Below are 19,925 nucleotides of genomic sequence, written 5' to 3' on the forward strand. Positions count from 1 at the left end.
GGGACTTTTAGGGGGCTGAAGGGCCTGATCACTGGTGCACCAATGCCCATTTTGCAGCCTCGCAGATGTTCAGAACTGACACCTTCCCTTGCCAATACAGTATAGCGGCACTGTCCCAGTCCAAATGAACCCACAGGCCTTAAGGGGGTTCTTTTTTGGCCAGTGCATAGCAGATTTTAATGCATATTGACAAACTTCTTTTCTGCAATGTGTTCCCTTTTTTGGCTCCAGAAATTCATCCTCAGAACTGGTCGTCCGCACAAGGGCCCCTTGTGAGGTCAATGTAAAAGCTCAATACCCTTTCAGGGTCAAGCCAATGTCGTCTCCTACTCCTTCAAAGGATAAAGTGGAGCAAAGAACATCAGACTGATGGATTGACCAGTGGGGAAAGGTACCACAACTTTGGACAAGAAGGCCACATGTGTCCTCAGCACTAACCTGTCTGGCAAGAAGGCAGCCTAAGTTTATTGACTGAAAGCACCTAAAGTTCACTCAATGTCACACACAGGGGACGGTAATTAGGAAAGATCAATCTTGAGCATCAGTAATTGCAGTCAACCGCTGCACGTTGCCTCAAAAGGCATGCACATAAGACACGTTACACTAAGTTCAAGGTCCATTGCCACATGACGAATGGCTTCAGAATAAACATGCGAATCAGACCTTTGTTAAAACACAATACAACAGGTGATTTAACTAGAGATGGTTGATCAGGTAAACACAAAGAAAGCTAAAAAGCCTAACAGATGACCTTTAAGTGTGCCCACTGCATGGCATTTGAAAGTCTGGCATGCAGATGACGGGCATAACGAACACCAGACCAGACAATGAACTTCTTTCTATGTCCAGCTTTGACTGACTTTTTCGAAGCACCTCTGGCTGCAACAGTAACATCACCTTTTGTGGCTGGAATATTGAACACATTTAACAGTCACTGCTTAAATCTCCATATATGAAGGTGTAGGTTATGGAGACTCCAGTGCAAGATCCTTCCCTGTTGTTGAGACAGGAGGTCCTCTCAAAGTGGTAGCCAGATGGGAGAGCAAATGCTCATGCTCAGGTGTTCTGGGTACCGCACTCTCCTGGAGAACTACAGGGCTAGTAAGATGACTTGGGCCCAGTTTGCCCTAATATTCTCAGAACCTGAGGCAGGAAAGGCAGTGTCAGAATCCTGTACAGGTGACCCACATCTCATCGCAATCAGAATGTGCCTACTAGTGACTGTCACTGGGGGGGAACCTACAGTGTACTGACGCTGTGTGTTACTGCTGTTGGTAAAGGGATCTAACTAGGGCACTCTGCTGGTCAAAGATGCCCACTGCCACCTTTGGTAGAGATATCATTCTTAATCTGCTAGCTCATGTATGCTCAGCTTGTCTACTCTGGCATTCATAGACCTGGTCAGAAAGCTGGTTGACCGGAAGATGCTCAACTGGTCCAGCTACTTCCATAGGGCCTCCTGGCACAGGACCAGGACCCCACTCCACTCCACCCAGCTTGTTGCAGTACCACGTAACAGTCATGCTGTCTGTGAAGGCTTTTGTTGTAGGTTGTTTTGTCAGAAAATAAGGGTTGACAGAGGCTGCTCTGTGTAGCCTGGCCACAGGCCGATTGAGCATGGGTTTGACAAAGAGGTAATGAGGGTGTTTCTGAGTGCCTTGCTAAATGACATCAGAGGCTCTGACAAAGACTGCCCTGGTTGGAGTATTTCAATAAGCAAATTGGCTTTGGTTTCAACTGTAGGCAGATGTAAATCTAGCACCTCTGCACCCTACTGCTGGGCGATATCTAGACCATTGCTATTCTGTAGGCCAAGGTAAAGTCCTTCATTAATGTAATGGATTATCATTCTCACTGTCATGGGAAACATTATGTAGGCCAGGGACTGTGTCCGAATCAGACCCAAATAGGGCCTCCAGCCTCGAGGTAATAGAGGCGTGGTGGAGCAAGCTGAGGACCTGGTCTAACTGGGAGAATGACCCAATACCACAGTGCTATGGATGATCAGATTAATGGCTAAAACCGTGTTTTAGGTGAAATTGCATGTTAAGTCAGGTTGCCACTATCACACAATACATATTTGTACAAAAAATTACTTATATTGAGAGTGTTTGTCACCATCATTCATGTTTATGAAGAAAGATGTTATAACATTTCTTTGGTAGGTATATAATAGTTGGTTACTTCTTATATATTAGAACAATAGGATCCACTGTCTGTGTCCTAGATGGAGAGCTGCAATATCAACAGCTCCCTCAGGAGATAGAAGTAGACCATCATACAATATTACAGAATAGATAATAACAGAAGCAAACATGTACGCAGGGTTGCTTTGGTGAGTTTTACATTGAAGAAATGTTACAGTGATCCAGTGGGGTTAACATTACACGCTCACATGTGATAAATTAGGCATGCGTATCAGTTATTTGATTAACATACAAAATTGATCAAACACCTTTAAAGACAATTCAAATGCTACATACCTAATATGTTCATAGTAACACTTATTTGAATACTGAGTAGGTAATACAGCATGATGTTTTCAAATTGTTAATTAGCTGTTCCTTATTACAGACACAGTGGAACTATCTACTAGGCGGACTGATAACAGGAATATATGGTGGCGATCTACTGACATCAATTCCATGAGCACCTGTGAACAGGCAAGGTGGAAATAGGGTAGGATATTGTAAGGAGGGTATTTGGCAACCAGTTAGCCACACAGATTACACTAATAGGGCTGGCACTTTCATTAAGATGGGAGTGCCGTAAGGACGTGAGAGGTCAATAAAGTTGAACATCATGAAGAAGTTTGGTAACTTTAATGAGGACTTGTATGGGTTGAGCATAAAAACAAACAAAAAACGTCTTGTTTTTATACTCAGCTATAAGTTTTCCAACGGAGTGGTATCACAATTTTCTGCAACTCAGAGTTTTCTAACACGCACTGATGGCGAGATATGCAAGTTATTAAAAGATTTTTTTGTGAAACAGAGTTTTACATTTAGTTCATGTTCTTTTATGACAAAAGTTAAGTTAACTAATGCTTTTCGGTGGTGGGTCCCACATGCCAGAGGTCTGCCCACCTGTGGGCGAAAACAATTTAAAAAGTATGACATGGGTGGAAATGTGTCATCCTACTTTGTTCACCTCTTTACTTATGTCACTTCCTGCCTGTGAGCTAGACAAAGTAAAAGATCTGAGGTTTACACAAATGAGTCTATGAGATACCATATGACTGACTGAATGGTTGTGTGTAACATTTGGGGTCATGTAGGAAGGTTTTCTTGAACATTGACCTATGAAACACAGGTTGATTTGATTTGTTCAATCAGCTAGAGATTAGTATCATCCCCAAAATTTGAGTTGCTACAACTCTGAACAAGTGTTTTGCGTATAGGGACATAAGAATGGATTATTAGCTACTATTTTTTGAGTGAGTTAATCAGAATAGTTATGGATAGCATCAATGTTTCAGCAAAACAGCAGTGATATTCTAAATGTTGATAATTAGAATTGTGTTCGTGCACCAAGCAGTCATTCTATGTAGATTTCATTGTAAGAAGCTAAAAATGTCAAATACTTTATAGTTTAATGAAAGCCTATTCGGTTCATGTTTGTTTAAAAATCTATCTTCCTGAGAGGGATGAATTTCCCCTGATAAGTGCAATACTAGAACGAAGTACATTGGGAATTTGAAATTCAAAAGAATGAGAAACAAAAAAAGACAATGTTCATCATATTTGAAAGACTGTGGAATATTTTGTGACACTAGTTGCATATGCATACAATCATCTTTGAAAGGTTACAGATTCAACTGATGATGTACGTGGATTTACTGTAAACTTGTGTTAAAAAGATGTCAGCAATAAGAAGACCAATGACGAACCATTAGCAACAAGACTGCAAGGGATTTGATTGCGACAGTCAGCGGAAGAATGCAATAGTGCAATAATGCAATTTTTGTGGAAGGGATTTGACACAGAAATACACAACTGACTAAATACCATGTGCCAGAGTACTTTACTGATGCACCTTGAATTTTCAAAACATCAGCAATTAATGAAACATGGAGATATGGATAACAATAACTCTTGCACAAATATGTGATGAGTGTCACTGGATGTTGTGTTCTGCACTGGATCTGCATGAATGGCCACTGACTGCACCTTCTACATCTCACAAAGCAACATAGGAAGGGGGTGGGCTGACTTCACTTCAGGGTTAAAGACAGATTTTGGGACCAACTTTGGCCTTGCAATTAGAAGCTTTCATGGGCATTGGCACAGGCCTGGACACAGGTTCCAAAGATGGTACTGGCATTGGGGGAGGGCACGCTAGAGAATGTTCAGTTGGAGGCCCCTGCGGCTTTATGGAGCTCAAAAGGTGCACCAGAGGAAGCCAGCAGCATCTTAAAGCGCTGCAGCATTGCATCTTTGAAGTCCACAATTTGCTGCAGGAATGATAGCCAGTGGAATTCTGCAGCGCACCAGATATTTTTTTTTTAAAGAGAGCAATCTGCGCTCAGAATGTTCCATCAGAAATATACACTGTTCCTAGGCTATAGGTCAACAAAGGTTAAACACTGCACAACTAATACATCAAATTATCCCCTTTCCTTTAAAAAAAAAAAAAAAACAACACTTAACATGCAGTAACCAACATGAATACATAGAGCCATGCAAGTGTAGGGCACTAACAAACACAACGTATATGACAACAAACAATACTAAACTCCACAAAACTTATTTTCACTTTGTACATATATTACACACATAAAATTAACTCAACACAATACTGAAATCCCCCAGATAACCCAGACTCCATTCCACAGGTCTTCTCTCTCCTCTACTAATCAGACCCATTTTCACCAATTCCACATCAGATTATTTCACACCTCAACTACAACCTTAAACGTGCTGCCTTTGCAACCTTAAACTCCTTCCAACCTATCCTGATTTTTTTCCTCTGGTAGATCGATAGTCTGTGCCTACTCTATCTCTTCCCATTATTTGTCACAGAATTACACCTTACTTCCTCCACTGTTCAAACAGTCATAGTGTAATAAGGATGTTAAATTGGCCTGAACCATGGTCATATTTGTAATAAGGAGAGATTATTAAAACAAACAATTATATATAAACTTTTATCAGAAATAAAGTTTTGGCACTGGACTACAATGCTCAAAACATTCCCTAGAGGGTACCACAAGGAAAATATCATTTGTAATAAATATGGTTGTGTAACCATATTGTTAGCCCCTATAGGGCATAACCCCATGAAAAAACCTGGAAAAAGTAATGCAGTGTAACGATATACTTAGCCCTAGAGGGCGTTTAGGGCTATCAGGCCTAGTGCAATGATATTACAAACAAGGCCTTTAAAACAAAGCTTCTCACATCTGTAAAACAAAGGTTCTAGCCATGAGAAAGCTTAAAAGACACTGAATAGTGGGAGAGCTTATTATTTTTGGGTCCCCATCAACCTAGTGTGGGGACCCAGAGATGATGTAGACTGAAACAGTGTTTTGCATGTGGTCCCATTGTACTAGGACCACCACAGGCTGAATTATGAGCAAATATGTTTTGTAAAAGTAATGCCCTGCAAAGCATTATGGGACACGTTTCGGGCCGTGAATATTATAGTATGTTGACTGCAATGCTCAGAACAGCCCCTAGAGGACACCACAATGAAAATAGCATGCAGAAGAAACATAGTCATGTAACCATACAGTCAGCCCTTAGAGAGTATAACCACATGAAAAAAGAATGGAGGAAAGCAATGCAGTGTATCATATTATGTAGCCCCACAGGAAGTAGGGCATTACACATTTTCAAAGCTATTAGTCCTATTGCCATGATCACAAGCAAGGCCCATAAAACGTAACTTTTCCCAGCTATAAAACAAAAGTTCCAGCCACGGGAGAGCTTAAAAAAATATTGAATGGTAGTATGGGTTATTATTTTTGAGTCCCCACTAACACAGTGTGGGGACCCAGAGATGATGTAGACAGAAAGAGCACATTGTGGTCAATGTTTTGAAGGTGGTTCCATTGTTTGTAAGAAACATGGTCATGTAACTATATAGTTAGCCTCTAGAGGGCATAACCACACAAAAAGAAAATGGCAATAAATACTCCAGTGTAACCGTATATATTTAGCCTCTAGAGGGTGCAGTGCATTACACATTTTCAGGGGTAGCAGGCCTATAGCAATGGTATTACAAACAAGGCCCTTAAAACACAAGTGTAAGGAAATGCCTCCTTGGCATGGTTGCCCCCTGACTTTTTGCCTTTGCTGATGCTATGTTTACAATTGAAAGTGTGCTGTGGCCTGCTAACCAGGCCCCAGCACCAGTGTTCTTTCCCTAACCTGTACTTTTGTATCCACAATTGGCAGACCCTGGCATCCAGATAAGTCCCTTGTAACTGGTACTTCTAGTACCAAGGGCCCTGATGCCAAGGAAGGTCTCTAAGGGCTGCAGCATGTCTTATGCCACCCTGGAGACCTCTCACTCAGCACAGACACACTGCTTGCCAGCTTGTGTGTGCTAGTGAGAACAAAACGAGTAAGTCGACATGGCACTCCCCTCAGGGTGCCATGCCAGCCTCTCACTGCCTATGCAAGTACAGGTCAGTCACCCCTCTAGCAGGCCTTACAGCCCTAAGGCAGGGTGCACTATACCATAGGTGAGGGTACCAGTGCATGAGCATGGTACCCCTACAGTGTCTAAACAAAACCTTAGACATTGTAAGTGCAGGGTAGCCATAAGAGTATATGGTCTGGGAGTTTGTCAAACACGAACTCCACAGCACCATAATGGCTACACTGAAAACTGGGAAGTTTGGTATCAAACTTCTCAGCACAATAAATGCACACTGATGCCAGTGTACATTTTATTGCAAAATACACCCCAGAGGGCACCTTAGAGGTGCCCCCTGAAACTTAACCGACTGTCTGTGTAGGCTGACTAGTTCCAGCAGCCTGCCACACTAGAGACATGTTGCTGGCCCCATGGGGAGAGTGCCTTTGTCACTCTGAGGCCAGTAACAAAGCCTGCACTGGGTGGAGATGCTAACACCTCCCCCAGGCAGGAGCTGTAACACCTGGCGGTGAGCCTCAAAGGCTCACCCCTTTGTCACAGCCCAGCAGGGCACTCCAGCTTAGTGGAGTTGCCCGCCCCCTCCGGCCACGGCCCCCACTTTTGGCGGCAAGGCTGGAGGGAACAAAGAAAGCAACAAGGAGGAGTCACTGGCCAGTCAGGACAGCCCCTAAGGTGTCCTGAGCTGAGGTGACTCTGACTTTTAGAAATCCTCCATCTTGCAGATGGAGGATTCCCCCAATAGGGTTAGGATTGTGACCCCCTCCCCTTGGGAGGAGGCACAAAGAGGGTGTACCCACCCTCAGGGCTAGTAGCCATTGGCTACTAACCCCCCAGACCTAAACACGCCCTTAAATTTAGTATTTAAGGGCTACCCTGAACCCTAGAAAATTAGATTCCTGCAACAACAAGAAGAAGGACTGCCCAGCTGAAAACCCCTGCAGAGGAAGACCAGAAGACAACAACTGCCTTGGCTCCAGAAACTCACCGGCCTGTCTCCTGCCTTCCAAAGAACTCTGCTCCAGCGACGCCTTCCAAAGGGACCAGCGACCTCTGAATCCTCTGAGGACTGCCCTGCTTCGACGACGACAAGAAACTCCCGAGGACAGCGGACCTGCTCCAAAAAGACTGCAACTTTGTTTCAAGAAGCAGCTTTAAAGAACCCTGCAACTCCCCGCAAGAAGCGTGAGACTTGCAACACTGCACCCGGCGACCCCGACTCGGCTGGTGGAGAACCAACACCTCAGGGAGGACCACCGGACTACTCTACGACTGTGAGTACCAAAACCTGCCCCCCCTGAGCCCCCACAGCGCCGCCTGCAGAGGGAATCCCGAGGCTTCCCCTGACCGCGACTCTCTGAAACCTAAGTCCCGACGCCTGGAAAAGACCCTGCACCCGCAGCCCCCAGGACCTGAAGGACCGGACTTTCACTGCAGAAGTGACCCCCAGGAGTCCCTCTCCCTTGCCCAAGTGGAGGTTTCCCCGAGGAAGCCCCCCCTTGCCTGCCTGCAGCGCTGAAGAGATCCCTTGATCTCTCATTGACTTCCATTGCGAACCCAACGCTTGTTCTAACACTGCACCCGGCCGCCCCCGCGCCGCTGAGGGTGAGATTTCTGTGTGGGCTTGTGTCCCCCCCGGTGCCCTACAAAACCCCCCTGGTCTGCCCTCCGAAGACGCGGGTACTTACCTGCAAGCAGACCGGAACCGGGGCACCCCCTTCTCTCCATTATAGCCTATGCGTTTTGGGCACCACTTTGAACTCTGCACCTGACCGGCCCTGAGCTGCTGGTGTGGTAACTTTGGGGTTGCTCTGAACCCCCAACGGTGGGCTACCTTGGACCAAGAACTGAACCCTGTAAGTGTCTTACTTACCTGGTAAAACTAACAAAAACTTACCTCCCCCAGGAACTGTGAAAATTGCACTAAGTGTCCACTTTTGAAATAGCTATTTGTGAATAACTTAAAAAGTATACATGCAATTGAAATGATTCAAAGTTCCTAATGTACTTACCTGCAATACCTTTCAAACAAGATATTACATGTTAAATTTGAACCTGTGGTTCTTAAAATAAACTAAGAAAAGATATTTTTCTATAACAAAACCTATTGGCTGGATTTGTCTCTGAGTGTGTGTACCTCATTTATTGTCTATGTGTATGTACAACAAGTGCTTAACACTACTCCTTGGATAAGCCTACTGCTCGACCACACTACCACAAAATAGAGCATTAGTATTATCTATTTTTACCACTGTTTTACCTCTAAGGGGAACCCTTGGACTCTGTGCATGCTATTCCTTACTTTGAAATAGCACATACAGAGCCAACTTCCTACAACAAGCTATTCCCAAGCTGTAAAACAAAAGTTCAAGCCATGAAAGCGCTTAAAAGGACACTGACTGGTGGAAGGAGTTAGTATTTTGGGGTCCCCACTAACCTAGTGTGGGGATCCAGAGATGACCTAGACAGAAGGATTGTGCCTTACAGAACGTTTTGGTGGTGGTCCCATTGTCCTAGGACCACCACAGTTTTGAGCAAAAATGTTTTGTAAAAGTAATGCACTGCAAAGCATTATGGGACAAGTTTCCAGAGTGCAGTGAATATTGTAGCATTGGCTCTCCCACTGTGCTAGGAGAGCCACTTTTGCTTGGAGGATTTCTGTTTTCTGTAAAGCATTTTCCAATTTCAAGTGTTTAAGGGCACAGCCACAAGAAAGGACTCTAGGTAACCATGAACAATGTGACCAGCGCTCCAATACAGCTGATCAAGTTCACACTGGTGGTGGGGTAAGGTGGATATTGAACACAAGCTGAGACACTACTATCCACTGATGGAAGAAAAAGAAAAAGGACTGAGTTGTGAGAGCTGGCCAGATAGTGTGGTGCATAGTTGCTAGAACCAAAATGTTACCTTTCATTATACAAGATTACACAGACTAAACCCATAAATGTATATCAGCCCAAGACCACTCACAAGAATGTAGACCTCATCACACAGCATGCTCTAGACATCTTGTTCATCAGAGAAACATGGCAAAAGTCTCTTCCTTTTTAACCCTATTTATTTTTATTGTTTTCAAATACTCAACAAAGCAAGTTCACCTAGAGTTCAGTACACAGAACGTGATACATAGATGTTAAAGTATGGAGTAAACCAAAATATAAATCAGTCATGAATATCTGTGAATACATACACTAGCTTCTTATTACATGCATCGATGACAGTGGGAGATTAAGGATAAAGTCAATATGCAATACAAGGAACAACCATCAGAAAGCACAGGTGAATATCAAACTGCCATCCCGATTACACATCCGAGGACAGAAGATAAAGAATCAGCAGATTCAGAGTGGTCTGTTGTCTGACTTGGGATCAGGTTGCAGCAAATGGTATCTCAATCGGTTAATACCATTGGCATCTGCTGGCGGCAGCACGTGATGTCAATCTAAGTGTCTTCAGCCGGTGCCCATTTATGCAAGTCCAGGCTTCACCTGTAAATTACAGGTGTCTGGGTGTGGTCTCCAATTGATAGCTATGGTTCACAAGGTATCCGCTAGTGACAAGCTTGAAGCGTGGAATGAGACCCAAGAGTTAAATCTTTGGAGTAAGCAGTTGACACCTCTTAGACAATTCTGAGAGAAGATCTGTTACCTTTACTCAGAAGACTGCAATAGCTGGGCAGGAACACACCATGTATGAACGAAGCATTTGGGTTGGCGCATCTAGAGCACACGCCAGGAACAGTGGGAAATATCATATGCAATCTAGAAGGGGTCAGGTAAGCAGGATGTAAATAAATGAACAGTAAATATTTCAGACGGGCATTCCTTGAAGCCCCTCCAATAACAGAGTTGTCTTTGCCCACTCCACATCAGTGAAAGCTCCACCCAAGTCAGTTTCCCATCTCGACCTCAAGTCTAAAGGGTGCACTGAATAAGCAGAGCGAAGCGATCAGTAAAGATGAGTCACCATACTGCGAGTGCTCCCTCAGGTAAAGAACATTTGCAGAGTGTGGTGTGTCCTCATCGGTGGGGCTCCAGGTATTCCTAATAGCATACAATAATATGGCATGCGTGAAGAACTGGCCTAGAGGCAACGATGTTTCTCTCTGCAACTCCTCAAATGATGACCAGAGTGATACAACGAGCTAATCTGTGTGACTTCAGCTCCAGACAACACAGGAATGTTGATGGCACTGCAAACATGCAAAAACCCAAGCAACAACCTAATTAGGAGCGAAAGGGCATACGGACAACACAGCTTAGCTTTCAGGTGACACCTGTGCCAAAAATGTTGTCTTGCCAAAAAGAGGCATAACAACCTTCTGGGGCAAGGGTGACAGCCAAACAAAAGCTCCACAACTGAAGCGTTCCCAATATAGGGAACACAGTAACATATCTCTGGGGACAGTTTGTGGGTGGGGAGGGTGAGATTCAACCAAGGGATCAATCACTGTAACTGTGCGGCTATATAATAAGATTCAAAATCTGGTGCACTTAGGCTCCCGTCCTCAAAGGGGGGAGGGGGCGGGTGTAATTTAGACATAGCTACCCATGTCTACCAGTGCCCCAAAGAAGTCATTCCTAAGTATCATCAGGATGATGGAAAAATAATACTGTATTCTGGGCGGGAGCAGACTTTTGGAAATTGCAGTCCAGCCCAGGGGAGGCAAAGAAAGTCTTTTTCAAAAACCTACTGATGCTCGTTCCAAAGACAATGGCTTATCAGAAATTCCCTCGATCTGTCACCTTACCAGGAATCACGTCGGTCTGAGGTTGGTATATGTTCATCACAAGACAACTTATGGTATGCAACGACAACTGTAGACCATCGTTGTCCAACCTGGCTGGCTCTGTAGCCCTGTAGCCAGTCAGTGGGAAAATCTATGATTTGACTTTATTCAGCTTTAAGCAGGAAACCTTAGCAAAGGCCTGGTGGGTATCAAGTGGCAATAGGAGACAAATGCACACATCAAGACATCATCAGCATAAAGGAAGACATGGATTTGTCCACTTAAGTTTAAACCAACGTAATCCTCCATCCGTCAAATATAGCTGGCGAAAATCTCCATCACTAGAGAGATAATAAAGGGGTCAAGGAACTCCCTCTTCCCTGGTCTCGTGCCCTATCTGATGACAAATCAACCCTCTCCCCCCCCCCCCTTCGCATGCTCCCCTCTCCCAACACCCCTCCCCCATCTTGATATGTGCCATAGAGGAGTTACACATAAGTTTAATCAAAGAAATAAATGATTCTGCAAACCAGACAGCAGAGGACACTAAACAGATAGCTTCAATCTAATAAGTAAAATACTTTTTCCAAGGATATTACAGCCACATGCTTTTCATGCACAAGTATTGAGTCCAAGACATGGAAAAGCCTGTGCACATTAGCAGCAGTATTTTGTTTGGGAACTAAACCATTCGGATCAGTGAGCATCAGAAGCTGCAAGAGTGGTTGCAATCTGTTGGTGAGAATTTTGCACAATATTCTGTTATCCAAATTTAGTAAGGATAGGGAGCAATAAAAGGAGATACCCACAGTGTTTTCATCTGCTTTCAGGTGCAAAAGATAAGCGCCTTCTTAGTGATGTGAAGAAGTACCCCAGCGATTTGTGCAACATCGTAGAGCTGCAATATGCGAGGTGCCAAATAAGAATACTAGAGACCATTAAACTGTAAAAACAGACCAACTCTGGCTCTTATTTTGCGAGATACCAGCTGGATTACCACCAGCTTAATTTCAGGGATTGTGAGTGACCCATCAAAGGAAGCCACTCACTCCAGTCTAACAATTATTGTTTATTGTTTGTAGGCATCTTGGCATTCAAAATACAGTAATGGATCAGGGGCATAAAGTCAATTGTAAAATTGGCCAAACTGAAGACTGATAGATGTCTATGAGTTTACTATGTGTCCTGTAGGAGAGGGATTCAGCACAGATCAACTGCACTAGAAGTAGCCCAGATTTGTCACTCTCCAGATATTGTAAAGCAACTTATTCTTTATAGTCAGGAAAGCTAAGCAAAGTGCATGCCTCAAGATGCTGGCAGTGTTAATGTAAGAGATCAGCATTGTCGAAGTCAGAATTAGCAAATCTATCTTCCAGTTGTTTCAGTTCTGAGTCGAGAGAGCTCAAATGAGTAACAAGCGTCTTACAGACCCCAGTGAAAGTACTCATGTAGATGTCTCCTATAAAGACGTTAAAGGTCTCCCATTCATTAGACACTATCAGCTAATCCGCATTAACCTCAAAGAAGGTAATGACCACCTCCTCAACAGTAAGTCTGTAAACTGCATTACACAGCACCAGCACCTGAAAATATCAGCTATGGATACACAATTGTTGTCTGCGCCTCAGTATCATCAGAAGTAATGGATTATAGCCTGATAGAGTCTTATCTAGGTATTCAATACCATGCTACATGAGAATTGGGGGATGGTGCGGCCTAAAATAGGTCAATGCCCGTGTGTGTATAGCATGTAATGGGAAATAAAAGGAGTATTCTCTGCTCCAGAGATACACCAATCCCCAGTTCAAGGACCAGGCTGACAGTGCCTCAGTAGTCCTCCAGCCGTGTACCCCTGGGATAATAGCTGCAAACTATAAAGATCATTGTTCAGGACCATGTTAAAGTCCTCTGCTAGTAGCAATGGATTAGGGGTCACAGAAGAGAGTGTGTTAGACAAGGTGTCCAAGAAAGCATGCTGCCCCTGCTTAAGAGCATTTAATGCAAGTTTGTGTAGATCTTTATCATCCAATTTAGCTGAAACAAACACATAATGGCCCTCAGGGTCGACCCTCTGCAGCATAGGAGCAAAACGTGGTTTCATTCATAACAATCCCCCCCTCTAGAGTAAGTAGTGAAGAACAACTGACCCAGCCATCTACGCCTGAGCGCCAGAGTCTCCAATTTAATCAGGTGATTTTTCTGTACTACCGCTAGTCTCTTCAGAAACAAGAACACCAGATGTCTTAGTGGAATGCCCTGGTCCGCGGCCATTCCATGTAAGAAAATTATATCCAGGTATTTGTTAATATTGGGTTAGGGTGAAGCGGGGCTAAGAGTCACAAACCAATACACAGGGATCGAAAAAGACTTGAATGATAATGTATCAGGAAGAAAATGACACTTATCCAGTGACCAGGAGACCTCCAAACTTCGGTGACATACAAGTCCCTTGTGTTTATTCGCAGCCAGTGGACTCACAGCAGGATAGAAAATGAAAAAAAGCAAAAACACAGAATAATGAATTAACAAAACAATACCCAAACATAACTCCCCATCCAGCTTGAGTTTTCAAACTACCTCATGCCCTAATATGTGGAACATACTATGTAAATGGACGGATGAGTGGAATGCCAGTTTGCATGCTTTGAGCAGGCCTGGACAATGTGTGATGCGAGAGGAGCAATCAAAAATTTGCAAGATAAAGACAAGGGAGTTTGTGGTCTTAAGAAGTAGAAATGGAGCATGATGACTACGCAGCGGGAAGGGACTATTACCACCTAGGAGGACCTCTCCGGCAAACCAGTGTGGAATAAATCACTAATGTAAGCCTCAGTGACCGATCGTGGCAACTGTGCGGCAAGGATTGGAAAAATAGAATATATGTTGTGTCTCAGTAAGACCAGGTTCCCTGGTATATACACACACACACAGAGTCTAGAAGTGGAAACAGAAAAGCAACAGTTAAATGAAATCATAAGTAGTTTGAGGGGTGATCCTCAGAGTTAGAAAATTCAAAAGAAGGCAACAAGCATGCCTCACTGTCTGAGATGTCGGTACCAAGATAAAGTCGGGGAGTTCCTGGGCAAGCGGCAGCAACTGCAGCTAATAGAGCATCTCTGGATCCAGGGTAATCCGCCGCCAGGCTCTATGTCCTTGCGGGGAGGGGGACTCCACTCTGGAGGTAGGGTAGCTGGTAAAAAGTAGAATGCCCCGTCCTAGTGTTGTAAGCCTGCAGCTCCCCAACCTGAGCTGCCACAATCAGTGAAATTCAACAATCATTCAGAGGTCTAATGTGGATAGAAACAGATTATTCTTCTGCGTTACACAGTTGAAACAATGTATGCATTATATTGACAAAATCTTCCTAAAATGCTTGAGGGGACATTCAACTCAAACTTGGATGACAGCAATGTCATAATGGGAGGAATTCCCCTTCACTAAATTACCAACTACCATATCGCCATCAGAATGTGTAGAATGTGGGTAATTTTGACTATCTAGGAGGGGAGTGATACTTTCAGATGGATCAGTGACCTTTGCTGCCTGCCAGTCCGAAAACAGATATTCTTTGCCTGGTCTACAGACCAACTCACGACCAAGGTCCTTTGTATCCCAAGGAAACAAAATCAGTATATACTAGAGTAAGGTTTGCTGATCCTTCCCACAACATAATTTGCACTGGAAAGTGAACTGGGGGTTTTCTCTAGTAGGCATAAAAATGTGGAATGTACTGCCACTAGAAGCTAGGAGCAGACGCTACCTATCGCGACAGCCACATAAATTGAATAACAAATAAGGACTGGTACAGGTCATAGGCACTAACATTTAAAAGGCAGAAGTTTGGGGATGTGGAATCACATCAAACACTGTGAAAATAGTAGGAAAACTGTGGGATACACTTATTGTTGTGTTGAGCTTGGAAGTAGGGTTCATCACACAGTGTCACATGCAATGACAATACCAATCACAATTTGGGAAACAACTTTTGAATAACCAGCATGGAAGAGTTTTCAAGGCTGCCCTGTCTGAGGTGTGATGTTTGTTGGCATAAAACCTCATTGCCAAGATATGCTGAAAGCACTATTAGAAACATCAATATTAGTTGAATAACTTCTAGTCTTTTTGTTCAGACCATGTGAACCATGTATTAGATAGAGGCTATGGCAATCTTTCTAAGTAAGAATGGCCATTGCTAACCTTCACTGCAGCATAATATTTCCTCAGAGCTTGGAAGCAGAGACCAAATCAGGGAAAGGTTAATCCTACTTGAATTATTTTTTATATCCTTAAATTGCTGGGGAGGAACAATAGGTGGACTGTGTTTGATTGCTTTATATTTTCACCCTTTTTATGAGGTGAATTTATTAATGTGTTCATATTTTTTTCTATTAATTCATCAGTGTGTACTTTAATTAACCCACAATAAAGCGAGTGTTAGCACTTTAACTTTTTTGGGTCTCCCATAGCTGTACTTTTTTTTTTTTACTACTTCCCAGAGAGGCCTAAAGCCTTAAAATATGCCCAATTTAAGACTGACAATAATCTCAGTCACCAGCGAATACTTTAACAAATACAAAAATTTCTAAATTGTAGTAAGTTTGTGAAAATAATTTCCTAACAATTGTGTTCTTCCCAAAAAAAGAAGTATTTTGGCTGAAGAAAAAAAAATGTTTTTCTCCTGTCAAAATGCACAGATGGGGTGGCAGGGGAGGAAGACATCTGTGCTAGAAACAGAATACAACATTTTAAAGCTTGGGGGATACAATGTCAAAAAGGCATTTACAGGAAACATTTATCTTTGCCTTCCAAAGAAAACAAAAAAAGCCGCTGGAAAGCTTTAGCTAACCTTTTTTGCTTTGCTAATGCATGTGGCTAATAATGAACCACATCGGCAAAAGAGGTAATGGATGTTTTCAAAGTAAGAAAAGAACATGAGGGCGAGAGCAACAAGGAACACTGGGAAAGGAAAGGGGGGCTTGTGTGAGGGGTGTGGAAAGCATATGAGGAAGAGAGCAATATGAAGCATAGGGGTAAAAGTAACATAGAACACAGGGGTTTTCACGGACAGGAACACTAAGCAGGTTGGGAGTGCGTGGGGAGCAGGATGGGGAACAAGGTGTGATGTGGGGAGGAGAAGCACATGAGAGGGAGAGATAGAAAACACATACCCTCTCACAGAGTGCTTAAACAAAAAGGATAAAGTAATTCCCTCAAAATGAACAGTGGAAGGCTACAAGTCAGCCAATCAAAAAGGTAATAAAAGGTTATGTTCAAGGGAAAGTACAAACTCAAAATGAGCAAGCTGGGACACAGAAAGGCACTGAATAATAAGAAAAAAAACAGAAGTCATAATAAAGCCAACCAATGGTAAGCAATTGGTAGGCTGCAAGTCCACTAAAGTTTTTGGCAAGCCTACATAACATTGCTCGCAACCACGCAGCTTGTGCTGTCTGGTAGGCAAGACCTAAAAAACAAGAAAAAAACGTTTAAACTATGAGCAGTTCCATCGGGAATGCTGGTTACACTTTTTTTAGGCACCAATTTTAAACCCACAGTCAATATCTATAGTAATGGCCTAATGTCTATTTTTTCCTGGTACAGCAGCATCAGAGGTGCGTGTTGATTTCCATAATCTATAAATGCAGCTCAACTGGAAATCCTCCAATACCCAAACAACCAGTATTAGAAGACAAATATTCAAGGTTGTTAGCCAATGTTCTATAAAATGGCAAATAAGAGGGATGCCTACTTTGGATGCATTCTATGTAACAAATTGAAACAAAACAGTTGTGCATTATTTTGACTGGCAAGCATAAATGAAATATGAAGGTGCCTTATCAAATAACATGGTTTAAAATGAGTGACAAGAGCAGAAAAAGAGGCTGCTTAAATTATGTGTGATAACTTACCTGAGATTGTTTGCCGCTCCTGAGAAAACTCTATTCCTTTCCCAATGGAGTTCATTATTTGATCAATCTGAAAAAAGTAAACATGGGGAAACCCCCGAGAACAAACTGATTAACTGTGAGAATGGTGAGTTGGCTCTCCATAGCACCCACCACCAGCAGAATAATTTAAGCAGCACAAAGACACTGAAACAGAGATCACCAAAACACAAGTTTAATTAAAGCTGCAGGGAGGTATCCCACTGTCACCATCAGCAAACAAAAATCCTATTATCTACCAAGGGTGACATTTTCTCGTGCCCACCACCCTCTGACATTCCGGCTAGAAAGCTCTGGCTCACAACAGCAGCCTTCATCCAAGAAAAAAAGAGTTCCGCTTGATAGTAACATCAAGCTACTAACAGAACATAGATGCAGAAGCAGAGTTTAGCCACAGCATTCCAAAGCAGATCTAAAGTTTGAGAGGGTAGGCGTGGAGAAAGCATTTCAAATCAGGTTTTCTAACTATCCATTAGTGATGATCACTCACAACAAAAGGTTAATCTGGTGGACTACCTGCAGTGGTTCACCACCTATCAATTTGCTCAGAGATGAATCAGAAAGGTTATTTAAGGATTCTTACCAGCTACTCACCAATCAGCTTTCAGTCTCACCACATAGGATTCAGGTCTGACATACTCTCAACTCCCACAAGGTCATCAAGATTTCCCTACTCAACCATTCTCTAAATTAACCATGTCTCCTAAAGTTGGTTTCTATGGTATTCTCTAAATTGAGTATGCCACTCTGTCCTCTGACAGCAAGTGCACTTCAAGCCAGACAAGATTAAATCCAACCATTGGCTAATACTCGCCCAACTCCATCTCCATCTCCATCTCCATCTCCAGGCTGTATCCAAGCACAGTATATTTCCCAACCCAGAGGACCGATCAGTGCAAATATCTTCCACTACAGTTGTCAAACTCTGGCTCAGAATGGCTTTGTTTCAACTGCCTTTTTGGCTGAATATGTGGCGGCACAGAATTCTTAACTGCTGTCAAGGATCATGGCAAGTGGTGGTTGCTGTTGTCACTTTGGTGTGTTTGATTATATGACCTGCACTGAGTGCCTAGCAGTAGAAGGTGTACTAAACATCAGAATGCGCTCATATGTGCTCAAATACATTGAATCATCAATAATCTAATCATTTAATGAGAATCTGCAAGTACGCTAGTTGAAGCACTTTAACATGAATATAGATGCAGAGATCTTCAAATTGTCAGGTCTAAACATTTGCTATTATGCACGTTTTGGGGCTAAATTACAATTATTTAATGGTTTTTATGCCCTTGGGCTGTATTCTCAAGATCATCCGTATCGTTGTTATGCCTCATATATACTAAATTTTAGTGTATGCATATAAATCCTTTATTCAATATACTGCCTGTAATACTCTAAGCTTTACTTTCTACTGTTCAATGGAAGTTTCATGTGTACTTTCCCTCCCGATGTTACTAGACCACATCTCTCTGGAACAAAACATCTTGCTTGATTTCTTTTGCGCTACATCTCTATTTAATGTATTTGCCATCAAGATGCTCAAACTTCAGCTTCTATGTCCGTTGTTGTGCTCCTCCCAATCTGTTTTGAAGCAGTGTGGTGGTGCTCATCCTCTGGTCTTTTCGTTACATCTTGCTTATCCCTTTTCTACCCAGATGCCTTGGTGTTGGTTCTAATTTTCATTTCATCATATCACCTGCCATGCAGTATTTTCCAGAGAGTTAAGTGGTTCTTGGGAAGGGTCAACCAATGAGATTAGTTTCTGATGCCAACAGAGCTAGACAGCGAGTTTACATCTCCAATATTTGCCATTGACATATCCTGCTGTTTTGTGTCGGTTATCCAGAGAAGCTGGTTATCATATTGTAAACTTGTATTTACTTACAGCTGTTGTCCATGTTATGAGGCTATTAGCTTTAAAATCAGCCTTACTGTTCTGATGCCCTACTTATGAGTACCTTTGAACCCAAGAAACCCACAGAATTGTGTATGTCTCTGGCTTCAAACTATTCCAGGTCTATTCCGACACACTCCACCACACTTAGTCTTGAATGTTAGCACAATATCTGGAAAAATAACCAATACTACTTAAGTAAAGACAGTTATTACTCTGGATATATCCAAGCCCAATCAACCCAAGCTATTCCTATTTCCTTAGTCCATTTCCTTAGAGAAACACCTCCCAACTTAAACACACTGTTCACATAGGAATGCTCTCAGACAAATACCTCCCCTCCCTCCCAAAATGATCCAGTAGGCTAGGAAAGACTACAAGAAGGCACAACTTAACTCCAATGTCCTACATTATATTTGAACCCAAATTTATTTCATAATACGTGTGCCTTAACTCAGACTGAATCCAATCCAACATGCTCCAAGGATTGTATCCAAACCTACTTTTTGGCCAGGCTGTCCCTTGTTCTGCCTAGACAGACTACTAACATACACCTCCTCCTCCCAGAGTTAATATTCACATACTGCAGATTAAATACACAACACAATCATTGCCTGGAATGCTGACCCTTTTTCAAGGATATTCCTGGGTGCATAATAAGATCTTAGACTCAAGGCTGACCACTCTCTAATATTCAGACATAGATGGGACCTGTGTATACCAGATTATCCTCCTTCCTGAATCACATCCGTTT

General features: G+C 42.8%; 1 protein-coding gene across 8 annotated transcripts in view; it reads right to left on the reverse strand.

Annotated features, from left to right (window-relative positions):
* Window positions 1-19,925, reverse strand: part of ANKS1A (ankyrin repeat and sterile alpha motif domain containing 1A) — an 823,551-nt gene that overhangs the window by 197,326 nt on the left and 606,300 nt on the right. For all 8 annotated transcript variants that reach the window (XM_069238819.1, XM_069238817.1, XM_069238816.1 and 5 more), the window contains one exon: window positions 17,242-17,308. In XM_069238819.1, coding sequence (XP_069094920.1) covers window positions 17,242-17,308 — 67 coding nt within the window. The remainder of the gene's footprint in view (window positions 1-17,241; window positions 17,309-19,925) is intronic.

The sequence above is a fragment of the Pleurodeles waltl genome, chromosome 6, assembly GCF_031143425.1.
Source record: "Pleurodeles waltl isolate 20211129_DDA chromosome 6, aPleWal1.hap1.20221129, whole genome shotgun sequence".
Lineage (NCBI taxonomy): Eukaryota > Metazoa > Chordata > Amphibia > Caudata > Salamandridae > Pleurodeles > Pleurodeles waltl.